Raw genomic sequence first — 25,052 nt, forward strand, 5'->3', positions numbered from 1 at the left:
TTCTTGTTCTCAAAATGGTTAAGTTGCTGCTTTTTCCCTGCATTCATGTTTGGAGCGCCTTTGTTCAAGTCCCAGCTTCCTGCTGCTGTGTACCCTGGGAGGGTGGCTTAAATAGGTTGGAAATTCAGTTTGAGTTCCAGGCTCCACACTTTGGTCTGACCCAGTCCTGACTGTTTTGGCCATTTTGTTAATGATTCAGTGGATGTGGAAGACCTTTCTGGGTCAGTCAGTTGGTCTGTCTGTCTCTGTCATTCAACATGAAATATAGTTTCATATTAAAGCCAGCTGTAAATTTGAGCAATTGTGCTTAGCTGGGATTCTTGGGGGAGTGCAGTTTTCATAAGAAAGGCTCTGGATTGCTAACTGGAATTGATCTTTATTTTGGAACCTCAGATTCCCATGAGTAAGGTCACATTGCCCTTATTATATACACTGTTTCCTAAGAACACATACAGTGTCATTGCAGGTGAAAAGAATTTGCCCCACTCATAGATTCCCATGTAGGAAGCCCAGGGACCCACGTGAAATGCCTTTCTGCCCTATTTTACGTACAGTGAAGTTTATTTGAATAAACAGCAGAAGAGTCTGTTTATTACAGTTGCAAAAGGCAACTTAGAGATACACGAAAACTTAATTCTTTTTTGACATTGAATAATATTTCATTGTATGGATAATGTCACATTTTTCTGATGAAAATACTAACCTTGCTTAGTCATATGTGGTGACAGTTCCAGGTGCTTTGTGGTATGCTGAACAATGACCCTCAGGGGCCTGTCATCTTGTGTGGTAGAATCAGGAATCTGCAGATAGGGATTGTGCAGGGTTAGCCAAGCGGGCCCATTGTAACCACTAGGGTAGTTATAAAACGGAGGTTGGTGGATCACAGCCTGCAAGATGTGGAAAGAGAGAGAATTGCACTGTGAGTGTGGACAGAGAGCTGTCCAGCAACAATAGAAGCTGCAAAGGGGAAAGAAATGGATTTCCCCCTCCCTCACCCCCTGGCAGTTGCCAGAGTAAACCAGCCCTGCAAATACCTGAAGTAAAACAGATTTTCTGAAGTCCAAAACTGTAGGGGACTCAAGTTGTGCTTTAAGACACTTTGCTTACTGCGCATTAAATGCTTCCTGTGTGCCAAGCACTCTACTAATAGCCTTGCATGTATTATGCAGTAGGCATTTACATGACAGGTGATAGAATGGGAAAGATCACCTAGCTGTTCAGTGACAGCTAAGTAGGATTTGCACCCAGGCCACTTGGCTCCAGACTCTGTGCTTTTATCCAGTAAGTTTTTATATGGTAATGTGGATTTGAGCTGGAATTTAATGTTACACACCCATGTTAGCTTATTTCTTTGATGTTTCCTATAAATAATGAAAGTAATAGCATCCAATTTCCATAACATTACTAGCAAACATTGAGTCAAAAAAGTTTTAAGTAATATTTCATTTATGTTAGTAGATTTAAAATAAGTTACTTATTTGTTTAGGTAAAAATCACAGATTGTGTAAATCATGATTTTAAAGTATACAATGCATAGTCTTTCAGTATTTGTGTATTTCTAGGAACTCCATCCCCATTAGCAAGTGCATTCTACCTGTATGAATTTATCTGCCTGTTGTGTGCTTCTCCTATCAGTGGAGTTATAATATGTGGTCTTTGTTTCTGCCTCTTTCCTTTAGCACAGTATCAGAGTTCATCCATCCTGTACCATGAATTCCTTTTAATTACTGAATATTTATTCCAGTGTGGATATATCAGACTTTGATTTTTCCATTCATGGTTATTGGATGTTTGGATTATTTCTACTTTTTTTTTTTTAAACTATCATAAATGCCACTGTGATCATTTTTGTATCTGTCTTGATGAAATGCTATATTCCCACTGTTAACTGTAGTAGCTTTATGCTTGAGATTTCTCATTTCTCTGCCCACTAGCACTTGTTTTGTCTTCATTACATTCATTTTAGTGAGTGGGTGTAAATTGATTTTAATGGAATCCTGAAGATACACCCGTTTATGTAAACATTTTGGTTATGCTTAATATGTAAAGGGGAGCATTTTTATAATACATTAATAAATACAAGGTTAAATGGGGGAAGGAAATGTATATTGCAGTTTTATTAATGTGTCTCTTTTATTATGTAAATACAAGGACAAAGCATAGATAAGACACTTCATGATCTGATGTTTGGAACTTTTGTTTTTAAAACTTTATTTTTCTGACTGGCAGAGTTCCTTTCTGTGTAATTGAAACTTCTGTGTTCAGTGCAAAGTGACAGAACATTTCCAGAGAGTGAACTTTGAAGCTAGACCACCTGCATGACCTGGGAAGGCCAGTCCTTTCTTAGTTCAGGAACTTCTCAGTATATTCAAAAAATGACACCATACGTATGTGTAACCAGATTTTGCAGAAATAAAATGGCCAATTTACAGAACATTTTTTCATCAGGTACAGTATAGTAGAATTTATAAACTGCTAGGATTTGAGGCAAATACATAGACTTATTTTTCATGGTTCTCATGCATTTTTAGCCATGTTTTCATTATGAATATGATTTAAACAGTATGTGTCATTGACTTTGATCATTTCAAACTGATGATTCACATTCACTCTGGGCACTGTTGGTGGGTGATGGATTGACTTGTTTTTGAATGGCTAACTGTCTTACATGTTCATTTGGGAGGCATCTGCAGATTTTCAAGATGTTTTTAAGGGAAGATTTATGGAATTTTATGTGTTGATGTTAAACAGTCCCTTGAAATTCTTTACCCAATTTTAAATAAGAAATGTCGTATTTACTAGATATTTTTAAACTGTAGGTCTTTGTGTTTTCTAGGAACTTTTGTGTCCCTAATGCAGAAAATGAATTGTGATTGGATTGTGGAAGGTACTGGCACGGTGGATCTTTGTAGTCCTCTGTAGAGCAGTGGACCTGCCTTTCTCTTCAACATTTTCCAGATGTCTTTCCTTATATCTCACTGTGAAGCAATTCTGCTCTGCCCAGTTTATTGTTAGCCATGTCATTCTGTTTATGGTGTTTTTGTTGCTGGTGGGTTTTTTTTTGTGCTCTGTATTCTGTCTCAGGAAGCCCATCTCCTTTCTTTATTTATGGTAATTACTGGAGAGCATTTTATTTTGGTCCCTGAGGGTTGCCTGCTGTGTTTCTTTGTGTGGCCATCTCAGTTAAAATTGGAAAGTGTTTTCTTTGAGGTCAGAGCTATTCTAATATGGTCTAAAAAGTTTATCACACTCCAGTTGGCCTACTCTCTCCTCCCCCTTCTCTCCCTTCTCTCCCTCCCCTTCTCCCCCTTCCCCCTCTCCCTTCCCCCCCCTTTCATCCGCTGGTTCACTTCCCAAATGGGAGCTGGGCTGATCCAAAGCCAGGAGCCAGGAGCTTCTTCCAGGTATCCCATGTGGGTGCAGGGGCCCAAGGATTTTGGGCATCTTCTGCTTTCCCAGGCCATAGCAGAGAGTTGGATCCGAAGAGGAGCACCTGGTGCCTATATGGGATGCCAGCACTGCTGGGAGCAGCTTTACCTGCTTTGCCACCACAGTGCGGGCCCCACCTATTTTTTTTAAGCATTTTCATAACCGATGTTAACATTGAAGGAATGAAAAACCTTTTTTCTTTTCCTGGTATATTGAGCATCCATTAGTTATTAGTTTCTGATGATGGTATATGAAGTCCTAGATAATCTGATTTTTCAAATCTTTCTCTTCTGGTGTATATAAGTCTGAATAATCACAGCTCTGAATCTTGATGCTGGGAGTAATTATTTTTGTATTGGTACATCGGGACTGACTGACCTCTGGTTTGGACACGTGGGGCTAACAAGATTTTTCTCTTTCAGTTGAGTCAGTAGATTGAAAGCTGTTTGGTTTAGTTCCTTGAAACTAGTTAGGTGCTATTGTATGTTATATTAAGATTTTTATGTCATCTAAAACCATAGCCTTTTCTGATTTCAGAGACTACTAAATTCCCATTTTTATAGGATTATTGACAAGAAATTCAATTGTGTATTAACACTTTCTGTTTGCTTTAACTGTTCCCTACCTTCCTTACTTTCCTGAATTTCTTCTGTACAGGTTTCATCCCCTCAATAAGTGCTTACTAATTAAGCTCCCAGTTTGTACTGGCTTGACAATTCAGGGGTTGTCAAAATCTTGATGGTTGCAATACTGTGAGATTGATCTTGTCTGCCATCCCAGTCCATCAAGTGTTTTTGCTCAGGCCTCTTCCAGGATGGGCATTTTAAAACACCCAGGTGATGTGGAGTGCCAGGTGTGACAGCTAGTGTTCTGGAGAAGTGTATCTGGTGCAGCTTAGATTTGATCACACACAAGTCTCCAATAATGGCAATGAGAGTGGAAAGGGACTATCTGGATAATGCAGTCAAGAGTGTTTTAGGGGAGAGAGAATTTAAAGGTTGAAGAGGAAATTGCTAACGCACAGCATGGGTGTGATTTGGAGGCAGATAAAACAAAAATGCCTCTTAGTGGAAATTGGTTTTGTATGTGTTTTGTATAGGTCCTATGGTTTACTCCATCGAAATTTGTGCTCCTTGGCCACCGCTGCCACTCAATAGGCTAATCTCCGCCTGTAGCGCCTGCATACCAGGTTCTAGTTCTGGTCGGGGCGCCGGATTCTGTCCCGGTTGCCCCTCTTCCAGGTCAGCTCTCTGCTGTGATCTGGGAGTGCAGTGGAGGATGGCCCAAGTGCTTGGAACCTGCACCCGCCTGGGAGACCAGGATAAGCACCTGGCTCCTGCGCAGGCCGCAGTGTCCATTGTAGAGTGAACCAACAGCAAAAAGGAAGACCTTTCTCTCTCTATCTCTTTCACTGCCCACTCTGCCTGTCAAAAAAATAAATTAATTAGTTAAAAAAAATGAAATTTGTGCTCTGGGCACTCCAGACTCTGATAGCTCTTGCTGTACACGTCCACTCAGTGGCCGCCACATGGAGGTATCTCTTGTGGATCTTCCCTCTTTTTATTCCTTTGTGAAAAACAGGTTGTAGTTTGTTTCAGTGCCATACAGATCTCCCTTTTTGGTAACTACATGCAAACGTGTTGAAGTAGCCTTGGTTTTGATGAACAGAGTATCTTGTGACCATGTTTTCATTTCTGTGTGGGTGGGCCTCCGGCCAGCATCTCTACTTTTGCCTTTGCTTTAATGGATTATGATTTTATGTCCCTAATAGAATTTCTAACCCTGCAACTTGCCCAGTTTGAAACAATGGATTTCCAAAGCTTCTTCTGCTACCTTATTGTAACCAGTGAGTGAGTGGTTCAAGTCAAATGGCCATACAGTAGGTCTTGTACAACACTCTTTCTTCTTTACTTGCTCAATCCTATGCGTTCCTACCATAAATGTGTCATTTAGTGCTGGCATCATTGTGAAAGGTAGGAAGAATTGTTACTCAGCTTCTTTAAAGCCACAATTGCTGTTAACTAATAATGCTTCATTTTGAAATGAAATTATCCATATGCCTTGCCACCCTTTTAGGGGTTGGTTTTCTTGAGGTTGCCTCAGTTTGTATCTCTTCACTGAATCCAGAGGTTGTTACATGATTTCTGTTTTATAGAGCCATGAAACTGCCTGGAGCCTCATTCTGAATGATGGAAAAGATACTAGAAATAGCTAGAATGTAGGGACCAATACAAATTTCATTTGTGGTTCTGTTGCAGAGATCATTGTGAATGAGTAATGTAGTTAAATCAGTTGTTTACCTGAGGAGAAAGATAGCGATTTGAATATACAATTGAGATCTTTTGGTAAGGATGCTGGTTTCAGGAGCTTATGGTTTCTCTGCAGTATAAAAACTGAGGGGGGCCTGTGCCATGGCACAGCAGGTTAGTCCTCCATCTGTAGCATCAGCATCCCATATGGGCACTGGTTCTAGTCCCGGCTGCTCTTCTTCTAATCCAGCTCTCTGCTTTGGCCTGGGAAAGCAGTAGAAGATGGCCCAAGTGATTGGGCCCTGCACCCGCATGGGAGACTGGGAAGAACCTCCTGGCTCCTGGCTTCGGATTGGCGCAGCTCCGGCCGTTGTGCCCATTTGGGGATTGAACCAACAGAATGAAGACCTTTCTCTCTCTTTCCCTCTCACTGTCTGTAACTCTGCTTCTCAAATAAATAAAAAATCTTTAAAAAACAAAAACAAAAACAAACACAGCTGGTCCGTTGAGCAAATAGATTATTTGGAGCAGGATTGGGAAATATCCAGCACATGGACCATGTAAGGGCCATGAAATTATTTGGTCCAGCCCTCCCAGGCAACTGCAGGTAGGACTCACAAAATTCCATAAATATTTAGTAGGCTAAATTTTGACTTGATAGTTTTGTATGGCCTGTGAATGATGTTATAAATATCCAAATGGCCATTGGCAGAAAAAGGGTTCCCCACCCCTGATTTACAGGTACTAATGCATTGGTATGGGAAAAAATGAGAGTGGGCTTTTATACTTTTCTCTTCAGCTGTTGAACTGCTGAAGTCCTGATGAATAGTTAATGAACAGTAAGACTCTGCCTGGTAAATGCCTTATCTTGAGAATCTAAAGAGGAGAGCACTTTGCCCCTAAATGAGATGTTCATACTGGTCAGTTATGGGTGTTGGTAGTTATGTGGGAATTAAAGCCTATAGGAAAGTTAGCCAAGTCACCGGTCTATAGGTGCTGCCAAGACTTTTGGAATTTCCTCCTGTATATATAGGAGTACTGAAAGGCTTAAGTAAGAGAATGAGTGACATGGGCTGACTAACTGCAGTATGGTCATGGTTGCTAAGAAAGCCTGTGGGTATAGGGGCTGAGGGGTGATAAAGGGTGTTTTTGAAGTTTGCCTCTTTAAGAGAGAGGTTAGATCATGCTTTAAGTCTGTATCCATGGTGTGGAAAGATAGTTAGCATTCCTTGAATTTAATTAATGAATGAAACCAACCATAAAGAAGTCAACTCCATCAGGTTTCCAATTGATGGGCATCCAGGAAGGTGGCTTTAGGGTTAACTGAGATCACATCTGGTGGTAAGTGCGATGGATGGTTTACTAGTAATGAGTGTTTACATCAGAGTTGGCAATTAGGAAAGGAGATGAATCAAATTTTAAGGTGGTAGTGGTAAGGAAGTAGCAGAAAAGTTATTTTAGTGTGGCAGGAAAACCAGGGGAGAGTCTGGTTGCCAATAAAAAGTTTGTGTTAGATTTGGCTGTTACCATGTTTTTCATGCCAGTGGAAACAGTTTTCCTGGAAAACCAGGGTGATAGACTTCACGTCTGAACTGCACAGTGGCTCCTCTCACAGTGTGACCTGCAGCATCAGGTCACGTGAGAGAACCTTGGGAGAAGGAGGTTAGTGGTTTGTTTTCTCAAACCCTGTAGGCATTTCCTAGTGATGTTTAAGTTTTTTCATAGTAACAAGCAGAGGGAAAGCTCATAGAATTGTAGAATTGGATTCCAGTTTTCTTTGTACACCTGCAACCCATTTTTGTGTATTCACTTATGAAATGTTTTCCAAATGCCTGCTGTATGCCAGAATTGGTGCTCCACATGGGGAATATGTAAAAGAGTAGGACGCAGAGTACTCAGGAAAAGAGATCTATACGACTGAACATGTCTGGACCTCAGATTCATTATTTAGATAGTTCTTCATAGTCTTATTGAGAGGAGAATATGTACTATAGAACTTTGCTGCACAGGTGTCTGTTAGTGGAAAATGCTGTTTGAAAGGGAAAATGAACAGTGAAAGTGTTCTGGAGACCCCTACCTTTAATGAATGAGAGGCTGCCAGTCACTCAGGGTGGTCATTGACTCTGGGTTGACCTGGAGGATACAGACAGGGATTGTTGGGTATAACTCAACTGTAACTGTTTCTGGAAAAAGTAAGGCAGAATGCCAATTAATGTTAAATGCAAAGATAGTTGTTTTGTAAACTTTGCTGTAGTTTGAAAAATTACATAGAATGAACAAATATGAGCCTAATGTCTTATGATATAACTTGACCAGACAATCATCACCCTATGTATACTTTATGCTTATTTCCTTCCCTGGGAGTCACTGATGAACCAGAGAAGCTAGCATAGGTCATGCTCATCCTTTTTTTTTTTTTTTTTTAATTAAAAAAAATTTTTTTTTATTTGACAGAGTTAGACAGAGAGAGAGAGAGACAGAGAGGAAGGTCTTTCCTCTGTTGGTTCATCCCCAAATGGCCGCCATGGCCGGAGCTACGCTAATCCGGAGCCAGGAGCCAGGTACTTCCTCCTGGTGCAGGCGCCCAAGCACTTGGGCCATCCTCCAATGCCTTTGCGGGCCACAGCAGAGAGCTGGAGTGGAAGAGGAGCAACCGGGACCAGAACCTGGCGCCCACATGGGATGCTGGTGCCGCAAGCGGAGGATTAACCAAGTGAACCACGGCGCAGGCCCCGGTCATGCTGATCTTTAAGTGACCCCATTGGTGTCATGGGGTCTAGTGGAAGAAACAAGTATGAAAGTAACTGTAATCTCTTGCCATTGCCTTGCAGGCCCACAGTCTTAACTTATCTCTTCCAGAAGGGGCAACAATGATTTATAGTGGATTGTGTTGCCTTGGTGGTGCTGAGAGACTAATTAGCAGATTATTTTGCTTTTGTCTGGTCTTAAACCTAGGGAGTGTGTGTTGTAGTAGATTTCTTAGGCAAAGATTTAGAGGCATAGGTAAGCAGTTTGTGTCATGATTTCCCTGTAGACTGTCTTGTGCTTCAGAATTTCAAAAACATAATCTTCATAACATTCCCTGCAAAATGGAAAAGACAGATGCAGTAGGCAGGATGGGAGCCACTTTGAGGAGAAGTGAATAGCAAGGGTGTCTCCAGTATGAAGAGTTCTACTCTGCTTGAGTCTAATTTCCTTTTGCAGGGTTTATAATCTCCCATCATTTTCTTTTTCTTTTTTTAAAGATTTACTTATTTTACTTGAAAGATTAGGGGCAGAGAGAGAGAGACGTCTTCTACCCACTGGTTCACTCTAGAAATGGACACAATGGCCAGAGCTGGGCCCATCCGGAGCCAGGCCCAAGGACTTGAGCCATTTTCTACTGCTTTTCCAGCCCGTAACAGAAAGCTAGATTGCAAGTGGAGCAGCACTGCAGGTGGCAGCTTTGGCTGCTTTGCCTCAGCGCAGGCCCCTCCCATCATTTTCTTGCTAAGTGATATAGAGCAATAGATACATGTGTTGAAACATGTCAGGGATGCACTGAAATAATTTTCAAGTCACAAACACTGTCATTTGAAACTCTACCCATAATTCAATGCAAAAGTATACTCTGGTTCAATATGGTCCAGTAGGACCTATAATAATGGAACCATTCTGTGGCTGTGTTGCCTATTAGGGTAGCCCATGGCTCCAGAACACTGGAAGTGTTGGCAGTATTACTTAAGAATTTTACCTGTGACTAGTGATGACTTCATTAACCAGCAGTCAACATTGATAGGTATTAAAATATCCAGATTTTTGCTTGGGAATATACTTGGTAATAATTTATTTGCAAAGTGAAGTTGTTGTATAATTGTGCATTGGTATCATTGATACTCTTAGTTTTATTTGAAACTGCCAGTTAAGAATTTATTTGTAGGCATTGGCAAAGTAGTGTAGGTTAAGCCTCTGCCTGCAGTGCCAACATCCCATATGTGTACTGGTTTGGGTGCTACTCCATTTGGATCCAGTTCATTGCTAATGCGTCTGAGAAAGCACCTGAAGATGGTCCATGTAGTTGTGCCCTTATGCCCACGTGGGAGACACGGAAGAAACTCCTGTCTTTGAATTGGTGCATTTCTAGAAGATTGTAGATGGAAGATAAATCTCTCTCTCCTCCTCTCTCTGAATTTCGGCCTTTCAAATAAATAAATAAAATCTTAAAAAGAAGAAATAAAGGAAATGTCTCCACTTTGAGCTTTTTAAAAAAAAGAACTTTTATCTATTTTTATTTTTCCTCCCATACTCTTCATGGATGGTAGATTGATAAGCTAGAATTGTTCTGGATGCTTGGAGAAAATCTTGTTGTAAATCTTTGGTCTTTTTGATTACAGTGAAGAAACAGCATGTTAGAAGAAGAGAGGTGCAAGCTGCTGTGTCCTCCATCCACAGCCTTTATGCGTGGATGTACGGGGTTCCTGCTGCCATGCTGCTGCCTTGGTGATGTGGATGTCTGACATGCTCAGATGCAAAAGTGCTGACTTGGCAGCTGCCCAGCAGATTTTTATAAAGACTCAGTTGGTGGCCGGAGATTCAGGCTGTCAGAGTTGTGTTATGCAATAAATCGTTTTCAGCAGAAGTTCTTAATCCAATTTCAGCTGTAGGTTTTTTTTTTTTTTTTTTTTTTTTAAAGTAGATGGTAATGGGAGTTTAGAATAAGTAAAACTCTTCCTTGCTTAAGCATTTTCAGGCCATTTTCTTTAACCTGGGAGGCATGTTTCTGTGGAAATTTGTTGCTTCAAGTGCTGTTAATTTAAAACCAAGGCAGGAAAGAAAAGAGAAGTAAATCAGTTGCATCTCTTAAGCTGTTTCTTGACCACTTATTTCTAGGTGTAAAGTATTCCCTTGCTTCTGGTGTTATATTGACGATTGAACCATTATATGAATTTTTAAAAAAGGATTTGCATTGAGTTGACATGAGACATTAGTTAAGAAAGACAATATTGAGATAATAATTTGACTCTTGAAGTTGTACTGCTCTATTTCTCCCCACTTTTTTTTTGAGGGGTAGGGAGAGGTGGTTGGAGTTTGTAAATCCTTAACTTTTAATCCATGCTAAGAAGAATCATGGTATTTTTTGTTGTTGTTTGTGTCCTTGTTTGGTCCTCAAATTGTTGCTAGAACAGCCTAGCATTTCAGACAGCAACAACAGGTATGTGAGAAACTCCTGAAGATAAAAGGCATTTATCTCTGGGAAGAGGAAATGTATATTAATTTTTGCTTCCTCCAGGGACGTAGGCTTTCAAATTTAATCTTCCTGTTACATAGCTCTGTGCAGCTGTTCATCAGTTCTGTGCTCTTTTTTTTAAAAGATTTATTATTTAATTTTTAAAAAAGACTTATTTATTTATTTGAAAGAGTTATACAGAGATAGGAGAGGCAGAGAGAGACAGAGAGATCTTTCATTCAATGGTTCACTCCCCAGTGCTGCATCAGCCAGCGCTGTGCGGATCCGAAGCCAGGAACTTCTTCTGGGTCTCCCACATGGGTGCAGGGCCCCAGGCATTTGGCCATCTTCTACTGCTTTCCCAGGCCATAGCAGAGAGCTGGATTGGAAGTGAAGCAGTCGAGACTAGAACTGGTGCCCATAGGGGATACCGGCACTTCAGGCCATGGCGTTAGTTTACTGCACCACAGCGCCAGCCCCTTAAGATATAATTATTATTTGAAAGTTACACAGAGAGAAGGAGAGGAAGAGAATTAAGAGGTCTTCCATCCCTGGTTCACTCCACAATTAGCCACAATGGCCAGAGCTGCACTGATTGAAAGCCAGGAGCTAGGAGCTTCTTCCAGGTCTCCCATGTGGGTACAGGGGTCCACAGACCATCTTCCACTGCTTTCCCAGGCCATTGGAGAGAGTTGGATTGGAATTGGAGCAGCCGGGACTCGAACCGGTGCCCATATGTGATGCCGGTAAAATAGGTGGCAGCTTTATATCCGCTATGCCACAGCGCTGGCCCCCTGTCATCTTTTCTGATCCCATTTAGATTTGGGTTGGGCATTGGAACCTGAATTGAGACCACTTGTGGTTTTTTTTTTTTGTTTGTTTGTTTGTTTTTGTTTTTTCCATCTAAGCGATATAAGTTACTTCCTTCTGCCTGTATCACTTTGGAGGTTAGATAGGATTAGGTTATGTGCAGATGGTGGTTTGGGCCATTTATGTCTTGGCTCTTCTAATGCAAACACTTGATGGTTGGCCTTCATGCCTTGAATGCTCTTTTCCTTCCAACTCTAAAGCTGCCCTCAATTTGAAGACTGTTGCCTTGTTGTCTCTTCAGTAACTAGAGGTCACTAAGAGCATTTGAATAGCTGTGCACATGGCCCCTCCCTCCTGGGAAAGCACTCATGTCTTGTGTGGGATGCAGTGCCCTTCTGTAACTGTGCCTGGTTCTACCACATACCATCCAAATAGATTTTCATTTTTTAATTGGAAAGACAGAAAGATCTGTCCATTCTCTGGTTTACTCTCAAAGTCCCCACAGCAGCCAGAGCTGGGCCAAACCTAAGCGGGAGACCTGGAACACAGTCAGGGTCTCCCATATATGTGGTAGGAGCCCAAGTACTTGAACCATCATCGGCTGCTTCAGGGTGAGCATTGAAAGCAAGCTGGTTTGGATGTGGAGCAGCTGAGTCTCTAATATGGAATGTCGGTATCCCCAGCAGTGACTAACCACTATGCCATACATCCATCCTTGGTTTTCATTTTACATCATGTGTAAAACCCTATTGTGCCTTTGGTATTAGATTTTTTTTTTTGTGACATTTTTTTTTAAAGAATCTGAGTTATTGTAGACTGTGTTCTTTAAAAAGTGGATTCGGTTCTGTTGGGAGAGGCATTGTGTCATCTGTTGAACTGTGGCCCACCCGTTTCTTACCAATTTTCTCCATCATTATTACCAGTGTTCTTAGTGTGGTTGATAAATGATTTGGCCACACGTGATGCATGAATCTTTTATGGTTTGCCCACAAGTGATAGGTAACTGTCTTCCATAAGACCCTTTTTCATTTTTACATTGTAATTTCTAGAAGTTGTCTTTTAATTCATCAGAAATTTGCATTTTATCTTTGTTTTGGCTTTCCTAAATCCAGATTTTCTGAATTCAAAACCACAGTAAAAACCAAGGCACAGAAAATTGCAGCCGGATGTTTCATTAGTTTTATTGGTTCTGTTGTATTTTACAAGGTAGTTGCACAGGCCAGTAAGAAAATACTTCTCACTATCCAAGCCACTTAAGCACCCAGCCCCTGTGTGCCACAATGCAGTCATTTCTCATCTTCCTTTGTGGATCCTGGGTTTCCTTATGTCCTTATGCCAAGGAATATATTAGAGTGTTCTGCAGGGCTTGTTTGTTGTTGGAGAGTTGATGTCATTGAGTCAGCTGTACTCTGTCTCCAGATTACAGAAACTCTTGGTTTAATTTACCTTCTTGTTTGTCTTGTAAAGCAGTCCTTAATCTGGTTTGAATACAGATTATTTTATTGTGCACACAGGGCTTTCTGTTTCCTCTGCAGGTTTTTGTGGTTGTGATCTTTGTTTTCTTTCTTTTTTTGGACTTAGCTGAGTGCATGGAGAAACAGAATTGTGCAAGTGAGAGCTTGTTTTGTTGAATCGAATCCTTCCCTTTTTTCCTGCACTGTGGTGCAACAGATTCACTTCTACTCTTTCCACAATCTTCTGTTCTCCCAAGGAAACAAAATCACAAAGGAAGGTTTAGTATAACTGCAAGCTGAGATTTTACAATGTAATATTGTGACTGAATTTTATTCTAATTTCTATGTTTGTACATATATTGATCCTGCTTCAAGATATTTTCACAATTTAGAATATATGTGTTTAGGCCGGCGCCGCGGCTCAGTAGGCAAAATCCTCCACCTTGCGGCGCCGGCACACTGGGTTCTAGTCCCAGTCGGGGCACCGGATTCTGTCCCGGTTGCCCCTCTTCCAGGCCAGCTCTCTGCTATGGCCCGGGAAGGCAGAGGAGGATGGCCCAAGTGCTTGGGCCCTGCACCCCATGGGAGACCAGGAGAAGCACCTGGCTCCTGCCATCAGATCAGCGCGGTGTGCCGGCCACAGCACGCCTACCGCGGCGCGGCCATTGGAGGGTGAACCAGCGGCAAAGGAAGACCTTTCTCTCTCTCACTGTCCACTCTGCCTGTCCAAAAAAAAAAAAAAAAGAAAGAAAGAAAAGAATATATGTGTTTAATTTTAGGTGTTGCATTTGAAAGGGAAATCATCCCAGTTGGGTCCCAGAATATGAGGTTTGTGACTGTGTCACATAAGGAAAGATAAAAGTCCTGGCATTCTGTTGTTTTTACCTGTGCTCTTTGATCATTGAAAAATCCAGGGAAGATTTTTTTTTTTTTTTTTTTTAGGATTTATTTATTTATTTGAAAGTCAGAGTTACGCAGAGAAGAGAGAGGTCTTCCATTCGATGGTTGACTCTCTAGTTGGCCACAACGGCCGGAGCTGTGCCTATCTGAAGCCAGGAGTTTCTTCTGGGTCTCCCACACGGGTGCCGGGACCCAAGGACTTGGGCCACCTTCCACTGCTTTCTCAGGACACAGCAGGGAGCTGGATCGGAAGAGGAGCAGCTGAAGTCTTGAATTAATGCCCATATGGGATGCTGGGGCTTCAGGCCAGGGCGTTAACCCACAGTGCCACAGCGCTGGCCCCGGAAAGATTTCTAAGTGTTTGTTAATACAGACTTCTTAATTCTGATAGCAATAATGACAATAGTAGATGCGGTTTCATTGAGTATTCTGATGGAAATTAGAAATTAATTTGGTAAGGACATGGGGTAGGCCACAACTATACATGACAGTGCTTCTGAAACTATTATGCTTCGGGATCACCTGAGCATTTTGGTAAGCTGTTGATTGTGAGTTATATACATCTGGACTTGGACTGAGAGTCTGTGTTCTCTCTCTCTCTTTTTTTTCCCCCAGATTGATTTATTTGAAAGTCAGAGTTACACAGAGAGAGAAGCAGAGGCAGAGAGAGAGAGAGAGAGAAAGAGGTTTTCTATCCACTGGTTCACTCTCCAGTTGGCCGCAATGGCCATGGGTGGACTGATCCAAAACATGGAGCCCGGAGCTGCTTCTGGCTCTTTCATGAAGATGCAGGGGTCTAAGTATTTGGGCCATTTTCCACTGCTTTCCCAGGCTATAGCAGAGAGCTAGATTGGAAGTGGAGCAGCTAGGACTTGAACCGGTGCACATATAGATTGCTGGCACTGCAGGCGTTGGCTACAAGATTTGTTTTATTGAAAGGCAGACTTAGGGAAAGACAGAAATACACAGAGACAGAGATAGAGAAACACAGACAAACCTATCTTTAGTCTGCTAGTTTACTCCCTAAATGGCTGCAATGGCCAGTGGTGGGCCAGGCTGAAGATAGAAGCTTAGAACTCTATGTGGGTGGCAGGTAGGTCATCATCTTTTATGTTGCTACTCATTATAGTTAGAACATACTGGATGTTTCCCAAGGTTAGGATCTAGAAGGGCATGTATGGTTCAGTGTTGGTGAGAAGAGTGTAGAGGTGTTTTTTTCCCCCCTCCTTTTTGAGCTCTTAATCTGTCGGCACGTCCCAGAGGCTGGCATACAGTGGTGATTGAGAGAAATGATTTCCTGACTACTTGTAGACCTTTTTATTTTTATGTCTGCTTAGGCAAGGCAGCCTTTGTAGATGGGAAAATAGAAAGGAAAACTCTTTGTTTAGTTAGTGTTAGCTTTTGTGTTTGTTTGATCTCTGTTGATAAGTCTGGGCTGTTTTCTAGCATGTTCTCTATTTGGTGGCTCAAGAAATTGAGAGCCAAAATAGAGTTTGCATTCTGACCTTCCTGTTGTCCATGTTGGACAGTCTGATGTTTTGTATAGGCACATGTTTGTGATCTGGAGCTTTCCAGTTATTTTAAGTTTGAGGTGATTTACCATGACCCTACAGCTGCCAGAACTGTTCATTTTTGAATATTCTGATTTCTTGCCTACTCGTGGATATTTTAGGAGCAGTAGAAGAGAGTCCAATTATTCTCTCCCAGTTTGGGTCATGCATCAGCAACAATAGAGGTGACAAATTTTGACCAGCACTGTAGATTACAAAAGAAGAGTGTGTGTGTGTGTGTGTGTGTTTAAAAAAATTAATAACTATAATTTGAAACCCTATAATCTGTGTCATGGATCTGCTTCTCCTATATTTAAAGTGCTTTATTGGTATAATGAAGCTTCTTGTATCAGTAACTAAACCTTAAATGTGGCTTCTTTGCAGGAGTTTTCATCTCACACGGTTTATGCTTTAATCAGACATTGCTTGTAAGAGTATAATTTTGTCATCTTGAGCCTGAAGTCAGAATGAAGGCACTTGCATGTACAGGGTGCAATAAATTGTTTCAGGAACTTCATATTTAAAGCTATTTGGGGGCTTTATACTTTGTAAAGTATGTGTATGTAGGAAATAGTGTTTCATCGGAGAGAAACACGATGGAAATCAGGATGTGGTGGTGAAAAGACTTCTGTGTGACAGCCTTAATGAGCTGCTCACTCAGGCTTCTGGAAACGTGGATTTCAGCTTAATAAGCACTAACTCCTGTTGCAGCTGACACTCATCCAGTCCAGTTCATATGCTGGGGGAGCTTTCATACAAGCCAACAAAGAATTCCCTTAGAAATTAGCTCCCCATCCTGCTTTTTATATGTGGTATGGTCAGATTATCTGTAATTTACTCAAGATGGATATTTGGGTTCCTCCACTGGGGTCTGGTAAGAATCCTATAATTTTCTTGTATTTTATCAGGTGATTCGAAGGTCTCTTAGTGACTTCAACCCAGTAGCAGTTCAGAAATTACCTGTGTTCCTCCTGTCATGTTGAGGCAGAGTTTACTGGCTTAGCCTTCCTGTTTGCATCCTGAGCTACTGCCCTATCGATGTCTTGGTTCTCCCAGTAGCCTGACCAGGAAGACGGAGTGTGCCCTCTTCATCTAGAGGTGCTGTGCTGAAAATGGAAATCTCAGCTTGGCAGGCTTACAGCAATGGTGGAAATCTAGGGGAAAGTGGGCATCTTTCGCCTATTCTTTCTAGGGCCTTTTCCCCCTCTTATACAAGCTGCAGAATTGCTCTCGTTGTAGGAAATCCTGCTGGCTTAAAAAGAGTGCAGCTTATGTTATTTAGGGCTTAGAACCTCAATGTGGTTGGATTTCTAAGAAGTAGTTTGTGTTTATGCAGAGTTTAGGAATTTAAAATCTGGAAAAGACCTCAGATAATCCAGCTTGAGTCCCATGGAGGTTTTACAGGATCTGCAAGTGTCAGGGCAGAAAAAGTAGTTCTTTTGTACACCCTGGGACAACAGGCAGCAGAGTGCCTATGAGCAGGATATTCAGACTTCTATCTCAACAAAAGGGATCTGAGTATCATAAATCCTACTTTGACCCAAGATGTTTATATTTTCATTTTTCTCTCACTCGCTCGCTCGCTTGTTCTTTTAAGGCCCCAAATCTCTGTGATGTTGTTCAAGTGCTTGTTTAAATTTTACTCTTGGGTCAGGTGCCTTTTATTGGGGTATCTATGTTTTGGTCATGGTTTTTCTTCTTCTTCTGGCTTCCTGCTAACGCATTCCCTTCTAGGAAATTGATGATGGCTGAAGAACTTGGGGTCTCTGACAATCACTTGGCAGACATGGATTGTGTTCCAGCTTGACTGTTTGGGCTTTTGGGGAGTGGACCTGTGGATGAAGATCTCTGTCTCTTTTTCCCCTGTTTGTTGCATTGGAATTTAAATCCTTCTTAGGAAGGTACTTCAAAAAGATTATGGAAAATGGAATTAAAAGATAAGTTTATTGTGGCTGGTGTTATAGTGCAGTGGGTTAAGCTGCCGTTTGAACGCCAGTAACACTGGCATCTCATAGTGGAATGCCAGTTGGAGTCCTACCTGCTGAGCTTCTGATTCTGCTTTCTGTTAATATGTCTGAGAGGACAGTGGATGATGATCCAAGTTTTTGGCCCTCTCCTATCAACACGGGAGGACCAGGTGATAGAGCCTGATTCAGCTTTTGCTGTTGTGGCCTTTTAGGGAGTGAACTAGTAGATAGAAGATTCCTGTCTCTCTCTCTCTCTGTCACTCACCTTTCAATTAAAAATTTTTTTTTTTAAAGTAAGCTTGGGTACAAAAAAGTTGGGATCTATGTATATATATTTTTTACTATATGCATTTTACACGAACTTTTTGAGGAACCCTGAGAAATTACAAAACATAATACAAACACCCACTGTAGTAAGTCTGTGAGTATCTGTAGCTGTATGGTTTAGTGTCAAAAGTTCTTGAAATCTTTTGCTGGATCCTTAAAACAAGCTCTCCTTTTCTGATACTGTTGCCAAGTGACTAGTGCCAACCATGTCCATCATCCCAGATACAAGACCAGCTCAGTTTCCCTGCTCTGTAGTGCTTTATCAGTTCTAACTGGAAAGGCCTCTTGCTGACACCCCGCCCACCCCTTTCAGATTCATTTATTTCAAAGTCAGATGATTCACATACACATACGGGTAGAGAGAGGGAGAGCGAGAATTTTCATCCGCTGGTTCACTCCCTAAATGGCCATGATGGCCAGGGCTGGGCCAGACCGAAGGCAGGAGTAATGAGCTTCTTCTGGGTCTCCCACATGGGTGCAGAGGCCTAGGTACTTGGCTTTCCCAGATGCATTAGCAGGGAGCTACACTGGAAGTAGAGCAGATGGTGGCTTTACTCACTATGCCACAATGCTAGCAATGCTACCTCCATCCCCACTCCCTTTTTTGAATATTGATTTGTTTATTTGAAAGTGTTATATAGAGGGAAGGACAAAGGTCTTCCACCTACTGGTTCACTTCTCCAATGGCTGCAGTTGCTGGGACTGGGTCAGGTTGAAGCCAGGAGCTTCATCTAAATCTCCCACATGGGTGGAAGTGGCCCAGACACTTGGATCATCTTCTGCTGCTTTTCACAGGCCATTAGTAGAGAGTGGGATCAGAAAGTGGAGCAGCCAGTACCATTATGGGATGCCAGTGCCTGACCTGCTATGCTACTCCAAGGAGCCATGCTTTTAAATCCTTCAAGGCTGTTACTAATATTTTTTTCTTCCTTTTCTTCCCCTCTCCTTCCATCCTTTTCCTATCCTATTGCTGTCCTATTCATTGCAGTTTGAAAATCAGAGTTACACAGAGATAGAAGGAGAGGCAGAAAGAGAGAGAGAGAGAGAGAGGTCTTCCATCTGCTGGTTCACTCCTCAATTTGACACAATGGCTGGATCTGAAGCCACGAGCTTCTGGGTCTTTCTATGTGGGTGCAGGGTCCCAAGGACTTGGGCCATCTTACACTGCCTTCCCAGGGCATAGCAGAAAGCTGGATTGGAAGTGGAGCAGCCGGAACACAAACCAGTGCACTTATGGTATGCTGGCCCTGCAGGCCACTGTATTACCCACTACACCATAGCACCGGTCCTCCATTGCATTTCTACAGTGAGTTCTCTACTGTCTTTCAGTTGGGAATCAGTTTTCTAAGAATCCATTGCAGGTCCAATTCCTTTTTTCCTTCTTACTGAATTACTGGTTAAATGAAGGAACATATGTACTTTTCAAATCTACTCTACTTCCAACAATAGCAACAAAATTTCCAAAATGATGCTGCATGTATCTGCAATCTAGTGTACTTTTTATGTCATTATTCACTTTATGAAACACCTGTGAAATGATTCATTATAATTCTGGTTATCGATAAAATTACTCCTTTTCCTGAACTTTGTCAGGAATAAAATGACAGTGTTGCCAGTTAATGGAGTATATTTGCTTGTGGGATATGTAACAGAATAAGGTATGTGTTTCTTTCAGTCGCTTTTCAGTCGTTTTAGCTTTTGCTGGAGGGTCGTTAAGAAGGGTGACTTTGTGCATTTGTCTTATGATGGAATTTTTTAAATCACCAGAACTGGGTCTTGGTCTCATAATACTTGTTCAGAGTCTATAATTTTGCAAGTTTATTGTGGATCTGAAGTTGGAAATTAATTACAAAAGGCTGGATAGAAGAGAAGGAAATGGTAAAGCTAATTGCCTGATTTGATCAGTTTATGTATGAAGTACTGAAATGTTGAAATACTGTGTTGTATTCTATAAAAATATATGGGGTAGGGCTGGTCTTTGGCCTAGCAGTTGGGATTTTGAATCCCTTCTGGATTCAGTATCTGACTCCCTGCTCTTGCCTCCTGTTTCATGCCACTGTAGACTCTTCAGAGGTAGTCGTGACAGCTCAGGTAATTGGGTTCTTTCCACTCATGTAGGGGGTTACAGATTGAGTTTCCTGCTCTCATTGAGGTCATTTGGGGAGTGAATCAGCAGATGAGTGCTCTTTCACTGTGTCTATTTCTCTTGTCTATTTCTTCCTCTCAAGTAAGGACATTAAAAAAGAATAAAAGTATTACATGTTTATCAGAAATTTTCCAAAAGAGAAGAAAGTTCATTGTGCCTGAATATTTGCTTGTGTACTTGTTTTTCAGTAATTCTCTGGTTCTCTTTCTTTGTTATATTTCTCCAGGATGACAGTGACGGGATTCCATGGTCAGAAGAAAGGGTGGTACGTAAAGTCCTTTATTTGTCTCTGAAGGAGTTCAAGAATGCCCAGAAGAGGCAGCAGGGGGAAGGCATTCCTGGGAGCCTGAAAACAGTGAATGGTGAGTGAACAGTGGATGGACTTCTGGTGGGAGTAGGTGCTGTTCTTGTGTATGGCCTTGCTGTTCACTTGTTTGTTTTCCAGCAGTTTGTGCTACTTAGACCAGGCACCTGATGGCATCTGTACGTTATGTGATATTGTGCTTGCAGACTGATTTTTGTAAAATGTTCGTTCATGTACTATATAATGTAATGGACAAGGTGCTTTAGTCTGTCCCCTACATCCAGTGTAGAACATAGATCCTGTCTTGCAGGTTTTATTATATACTCAAGTACATGGGAAGAACCCTTTGGTAATCTGCTAAAATGTGGAGTTTTTAGTTTTTGCCCAGTCTGCAGGAAACAGCCTGTCTAAAGCCCTGTGGCCCTTCCTCAGGTTGGGCACAGTAGGCTGCTAATTACTTGCTTCTTGACGAACAGGTCAGGCAAGTTGCTGCAGGGCAGTAGGGATCCAGTGACCTAGAATTCCTCTTCTGGATGCTTAACAAACAGAGCTTGTATGAAAACTTGGCTTCTGAGTTTATTATGATATCCTTTTCTCCAGGGTTAGTACCATTCAGATGAAAGCACATCCCAAAAAGAATTTGCAGATCCTTGTTGTCTGTGGATTACTGTATTATTTCAGGGGGAATGCCTGTGGTGATAATCCACAAGGCCACTGCTCTTGTTAGTTTCTTAGAAGGCTAAATAAATATGAATGAATTGTCCATGTTCCAATTTGTACTTCCCTGGCCCTATGGAAATGAGATCCTCTTCTGTTTTGGAGCCTTAGATCAGGTCATAGGGGAGTTTTCATATATGAGGTACTTGACAGTTTGCCAGGGTATAAAATGACATGTTCAATGCTAATTTTCCTGGTCTTTCCCTGAATGTGTAGTTGTGTGTGTTATGACAGCTTCTAGTTGGAAATAAGACAGACCTGTTGCCCAACTGCTTCCATAAAGCCATGGAGGTTTTCAGGAACCACGTCTTCCATTCAGCCACAGGTTTCACTCTTTGAACAGAATCATCTTCTATTGCTGTATGACTTCAAATAAGTTACTTGCCTCCACTCTGGATTTTCTTTCTTGTGTCTGAGTTGGCTTTGAGACCAACCATTAAAACTGTAGTATTATAGATGTGTTTGGTGATACTGTTGTACCCTGTGTCCACCAACCCAGAGCCAGCTTTGAGAATAGGGCAGTTAAAGCTTTAAATTTGGAGGAAACAGAAGTACTGACATGTGCTAAGGATGCTGGGTCGATTCCCGGATGCTCCACTTCTCTTCCGTGGTCCCTCTCTTCCAGCTCCCTCTCTGTCTCTCTCTCTTTACCTTTCAAGTGCATAAATTTTATTTTTTTAAAAAATTGTGGACTCTACTGCCATGGTACACAATTTGTACTGCCATATGTGCTTTTCCTAAAAGAGATTGTATATTTTTATTTGGATCTCCATCTACTCCTTCTGGTGGTATGGTAAACTAAACCCTGTGCGTGTTTAGGGAACATTGCTTTATACTGAGTGTACTTTTTGATTTGTGTGAATTTGGCGGGGGGGGGGGGGGAGTAGGTGATGAATAAGAATGTCCTAGGATCCTAGAGTTACAGTAGAGCAATAGCTGCTATAGTTTTAGGTTTTGTAGTTATAGTAAGGAAAGCCCTTTTCTTGCTGATGAGGAGGGAAGATGGCCTTAGTGCTTCTTTGAAAATAATCCAACCTTTCTCGACTGGAAAATGCCTGCTTTTAGAAGAAGAAATTCACCACATGTCGGGGATTTACTAAACATAGGATGTGGGTCAATAATTGAAAATTATTAAGCTCATCTTTCAAGAAGCAATTAGTGCTGCCAGCCAGTTGACAACTTGGAGTTTTGATGTTGATATCGTCAGGGGATTGGTACTGAGGAAGGAATTGTAAGGAAACAAGATACTTCTGTTGTGATCATTGCTTTTGTCATGGTTGTTTGCCTTTAACCCTGATAGACTTGTCCGTTAAGCAGAGATGCTGGCACTCAGGCTTCAGTTCTGCTGGTGAAACGGCTGTGAACTTGATTTTATGCTTTGTGGTGACACTTGTGTGGGTAAGATTCCATGGCTTCCTTTTTGTTATTCTGAATATTGGATTTCTGCACATGTTCTGAGTAAACATACCTCCTGGTTTCACAAGTTACATTGTTATGTCTTTTTTTTTTTTTTAAGATTTATTTTATTTATTTGAAAGGTAGAGTTAGGGATGGAGAGACAGATATCTTCTATCCTCTCTAATGGTTAGATTTTCAGTACTCTAACAAAATACCTGAGACAAGCACCTTATGAAGAACAGAGATTTATTTAGTTCACACTTTCGCAGAATAAACCAAAAGGCATGATATGCAGGCTCAGGATTTGGATTCATGGCAGATTCTGGATGAAAGAGCTAGGAAACAGAGGAGGCTCTACTTTTCATAACAGCCTTCTGAGAGCAAGCCTTCAGTGACCTAAAGACTTCCCATTGTGCTTCACCCTTTAAAGGTTCTGTTATCCTTAGGGGCATGTCTCCACTCCATGGACTCCTTGTGGACAGCCAGACTAGGCAGATGCTTTGTAGTCGGTTGTCACTAATACCTTGTCCCATAGATAAATCTAATGCAGATTAGCAGCGGGAGAGAAAGTACAGAGATCAAGGTATATGCTTGTCTTTTAGCTTAAAAATTTTTTTTTATTAGTCTCCAATCCCCTTTTCAAAAGTTTAAATAATTCACTTGGTTAAAAAAAAAATCGCATCATGGGCTGAAGCTCACTGGGCTAATCCTCCACCTGCGGCCCGGGCACACCGGGTTCTAGTCAGTTAGGGCGTTGGTTCTGTCCCGGTTGCTCCTCTTCCAGTCCAGCTCTCTGCTGTGGCCCGGCAAGTCAGTGGAGGATGGCCCAGGTCCTTGGGCCCTGCACCTGCGTGGGAGACCAGGAGGAAGCACCTGGCTCCTGGCTCCTGGCTCCTGGCTCCCGGTCATTTGGGGGGTGAACCAACAGAAGGAAGACATTTCTCTCTATCTCTGCCTGTTCCTCCCCCCCCCCCCCCCCAAAAAAAAAAAAATCCCATCATTCCTGTTCTAATTGTCTCAGCATTTTGTCTGGTCATAGAGTTTAAGGTTGCCTGGTTTAGAGCTGATGTAGGTGCTCTCAACTTAGGATACTGAATAGGCTAAGATGAGTGCCTGTGTCTGTGTTCCACATAGATGTTTGCTTCTGCCTTCTTTCCCTTTTTCCCATGCCTTGGGATGTTAGGCCATGACGCATCTCTGAGTTCCTGACATTTTCATCTCTACCTGTGTATGCTGAAGAAAAGCTGCCTTGTAAGGCTTTGAGTGTTATATGTGGTAGTGTCCTCCTCCCACCTCCCTCCACCCCTCCCTCCCCCTCCCTATCCCTCTTGCTCTCTCCCTCCCCCCACCCTTCCTACTTTGATTTTATTTATTTATTTCAGAGGTAGAGTTATGGAGAAAGGGAGGTAGAGAGAGAAAGTTCCTTCTGCTGGTTCATTCCACAAGTGGCTGCAATGGTTGCAGCTGAGGCAATCCCAAGGCAGAAGCCAGGAGCTTCTTCCGGGTCTCCCACTGGTGTGCAGGGGCCCAGGCATTTGGGCTGTCTTCTATTGTCTACCCAGGTCATGAACAGAGTTGAATTGGAAGAGGAGCAGCCAGGACGTAAACTGGCACCCACATGGGCTGCTAGTGCCACAGTAGGGGCCCATCTGGTTGGCAATGAGTTCACCTAAGGTAGCAGAATTGGAATTCTAGCTTAGGTGTATAACTTTGCATCCAGTACTTACTTTCAACACAGAATGAGTGAAAATCACACTGCTTCTTCATAACAGTTACAGTGAACACTTGGTATTTTACATTTCTCCATTATTATTTTTTAAGCAAAGTTGTTTCTGGATTATTGACTCTGCCACGCTTTCCTGAGAAGAATCAGAATTTTTTGCCATAACATTAACTGGCATTAACAGTATTCTGCGCTTAATTGTTGATTCTGCAGGTCTGCATGCTAGAAATATCATAAGCAGACACAAGACAGTTGAGGGTACTCATCCTTTTTTTTTTTTTTTTTTTTAATTGTCTTAAAATCCATGTCTGCCATCATTCTTGCTTTTGTGGTTCTGAAATGACAAGAAATGGGAGTCTCCCTACCCCCCATCCCTATCCCCCACTAGTAACAAATATGAATGTTGAATTGCCTCCAGGATGGTCTATGTAGGAATTGAAGCCATCATTTTAGTTGTTGGTTAGAGCTGGGCTGAGGGGCAAGGAGGTGCTAAGATTTGCTGATTGTGAGCCTTCTATCTGCTTCCTGCTATGGATAATGCCACTTTCCCCATCTGTAATAAATTGGCAGGAGCTTCGGAAAGGACTGGCAGAGGCTGAGACCTCTGAGGGCCCTTGGCCTGCTGGGGCTAAAATTAAGGATATTTAAATAATAACATGCTATACAAATAATGAGTACTCATAATTACACAGTAAGAAAAGGGAGCTATTAGCTGTGTTTGAATTTCATTTGCTCCCTATAAATGTCATGTCCGATTAGTAAGCGCTTTGGCCATTGAACACTTGTGATTAAAGGGAACCCTTAATATCTTCCAGTCAGTAGTTGTGATAGCTAACCTAGAGGGGGTTCTCACTATTTGTGCATCTGCTGTA

At 41.9% G+C, this 25,052-nt stretch overlaps 1 protein-coding gene across 3 annotated transcripts in view; it reads left to right on the forward strand.

Annotated features, from left to right (window-relative positions):
- The window catches only part of JARID2 (jumonji and AT-rich interaction domain containing 2), a 254,562-nt gene that overhangs the window by 95,244 nt on the left and 134,266 nt on the right, over positions 1-25,052 (forward strand). For 2 of the 3 annotated variants that reach the window (XM_062184688.1, XM_062184691.1), the window contains one exon: positions 20,265-20,400. In XM_062184688.1, the coding sequence (XP_062040672.1) occupies positions 20,265-20,400 (136 nt within the window). Of the gene's footprint in view, positions 1-20,264; positions 20,401-25,052 lie in introns of those variants that run through there. The other variant, XM_062184692.1, reaches the window with a different exon arrangement.

Source organism: Lepus europaeus, chromosome 3, assembly GCF_033115175.1.
Source record: "Lepus europaeus isolate LE1 chromosome 3, mLepTim1.pri, whole genome shotgun sequence".
Lineage (NCBI taxonomy): Eukaryota > Metazoa > Chordata > Mammalia > Lagomorpha > Leporidae > Lepus > Lepus europaeus.